The sequence below is a fragment of the Corvus brachyrhynchos genome, unplaced genomic scaffold, assembly GCF_000691975.1.
Source record: "Corvus brachyrhynchos isolate BGI_N302 unplaced genomic scaffold, ASM69197v1 scaffold46, whole genome shotgun sequence".
In the NCBI taxonomy this organism is placed as follows: domain Eukaryota; kingdom Metazoa; phylum Chordata; class Aves; order Passeriformes; family Corvidae; genus Corvus; species Corvus brachyrhynchos.
Window position 1 is genome coordinate 6,035,170 of NW_008238838.1, and position 2,135 is coordinate 6,037,304.

Consider the following 2,135-nt stretch of genomic DNA (forward strand, 5'->3'; position numbering starts at 1 on the left):
AGCGAGGCTGCGGCATCCCTCGGGCACCGCGCATGGGCATCCCGCAAATCCCGGGATTCCCTCTGCCCCGCGGGCACCAGCTGGAGCGGGTCAGGGCACAGCGGGGCACGCAGCAGCCCTGGCACCGCGCTGCGTTGATGCCACAGGGGGCCCCAGCCCCCAGGGAACTTCGCTGCCCGTGAAGTGGGACCCCCCTGGGCACCCCCGGGGCTGCCAGTCCTCCCGTGCCTCACAGGACACCCCTAGCCTCTCCACACCTGCTCTCCAGGGCAGCATTTTCCAGCCCATCTCCCAAAATCCCGTGGGGAGAAGGAACCAGCGCCACAGCAGGGCCTGGCTGACAGCCGGTGGCAGCTGCCCCACGGGACCCCTGGCAGGCGGCAGCAGGCACAGGCAAAGTGCAGACACTTTAATGCGAGTCCCTTCCCAGCAGATCCACGCGCGGGGAACGTGGCACCTTGGTGGGGAGCGGCGACGGGGGCCCACTGCGGCCACCCCCCCCCGGACGCTGGAGGAGACACGAGTGGGGCCTCTCCGGCCACTGCCACCACCGTGCTGGCCCCACGCACCCCCACCTCCCACCCACTCGACTCAGGCACTGAAGAGAGACCCACACCCATGTGCTTAGGGGGCCACGGGGCTGCTGGCACGGCGCTCGCCCCAATCCCCCCCCCGTGCCCACGGGCACACGGACACGGACCAGCAGCAGCAGTCCCTTTTCCAGTGTCACTTGCCCCCGAGGACGGATGCTCCGGTGGCTCCCCAGCCCCGTTTTTGGCTATGACGGGCCCAGGGATGGGCACAAAGCTCCTGGAGGGACCCGGCTGACAGGGAGGAGGCAAACCAGGACCCCCGGGCTGTGTGGGGAGGGGGACGGAGTGGCCGGCAAGACCTGCAGCACAGACATCCCTCCCCAGGGGTGGTTCCCCCTCCCCAGGCTGCAGCCGGGCATTTGGCACAGTCCCAGGGCAGCGGGTGGCTGCAGGCTCCTAGAAGACGTAGATCTTGTCCCGCTGGACACAGTCCAGGTCATCGTCCAGCGTCAGCAGCACCTGTGGAGCGAGGGGAGTGAGGGGAGCAGGGCCCTGGTGAGCTGGGGAACTGGAGACAGTGGCTGCTGCACTGGTGGGACCAGCACCTACCAGGAAGGAGCCGAACATGGCGATGGAGGAGAGGAAATGCCAGATGTCGTGGTCGTCAAAGAAGTCGAGCAGGATGCAGTCACGGTTGTGCTCCCGGGATTCAGCTGGCGTTTTCTGCCAGGCACAGGGCCAGCGTCACTGTGCCTGCCTATGGCCACCCTGCCCACCCCTCTGCCCGTGCCACCCTCCTGCTCACCTGCCAGGTGCTGAGCCCCTGGAAGAAGAAGAAGAGGGCAAAGCCCCAGACCACAGAGGTGCTGATGATGCAGAGCAGGGGGATGAGCTTGATGCGCTCGCCGCTGCGGAGCTGCGGGAGAGGCCGGGATCAATGTGTAGGCAGGAACTGGCAGCAGAGCCCATCCCTGCCCTGCCCTCCCTGCTGGGCCTGCGGGGGCCGGGGGCTCGACTCCCACCTTCATGATAATGTAGAAGGCGAAGTAGAGGAGGAGGTTGCAGATGCCGATGGCCAGCAGGTAGGAAGCGAAGTCATTGGGGCGGACAATGAGGCCGTAGGCAGCTCTGGGGAGGCAGTGGGATCAGCCTGGGGGTCCCCCTGCCATGCCCGCTGTCCCCCAAGCGCGTGTCTGCAGCCCCCAGGAGATCAGGCAGAGTGTGGGGACTCCAGGGTGCCACAGCTGCAGGGGACCTGTCATGCTGGGCTCACAGCTGCCACGAGCTACTTGTCCTCAGCTCAGCCCCGCGGAGGGACGGCAGTGCCGCAGGAGCGGGGTGGGGGCGGCAGCAGGGATGGGGAGCAGCGGGGTGGGATCTGGCACGTGCCCAGCTCTGCACTCACAGCGACCAGTTGATGATGTTTCCCATGACCAGGAGCACCATTCGGTCCTGCAAAGGGGGAAGGGGCTGTGAGGGGTGGGGGGCAGCTGCTCTGGGGGGAGGCTGCCAGGGAGGGTCTCCACAGAACCGGGGGCCCTGGTGCCAGCACTCACCACGTACATGGGCCCGCTGCACTGCCGGACGCAGGCCGTGTACAGA

General features: G+C 67.4%; 1 protein-coding gene across 1 annotated transcript in view; it reads right to left on the reverse strand.

The window, feature by feature from the left end:
• Positions 1-394: 394 nt before the first annotated feature.
• SIDT2 (SID1 transmembrane family member 2) overlaps positions 395-2,135 on the reverse strand; it is a 6,837-nt gene continuing 5,096 nt past the window's right edge. Inside the window, exons 20-25 of the mRNA XM_017738382.1 lie at positions 2,090-2,134; positions 1,939-1,985; positions 1,556-1,661; positions 1,339-1,449; positions 1,143-1,256; positions 395-1,052 (exon numbers count right to left, since the gene is read on the reverse strand). Coding sequence (XP_017593871.1) covers positions 990-1,052; positions 1,143-1,256; positions 1,339-1,449; positions 1,556-1,661; positions 1,939-1,985; positions 2,090-2,134 — 486 coding nt within the window. The 3' untranslated portion in view covers positions 395-989. The remainder of the gene's footprint in view (positions 1,053-1,142; positions 1,257-1,338; positions 1,450-1,555; positions 1,662-1,938; positions 1,986-2,089; position 2,135) is intronic.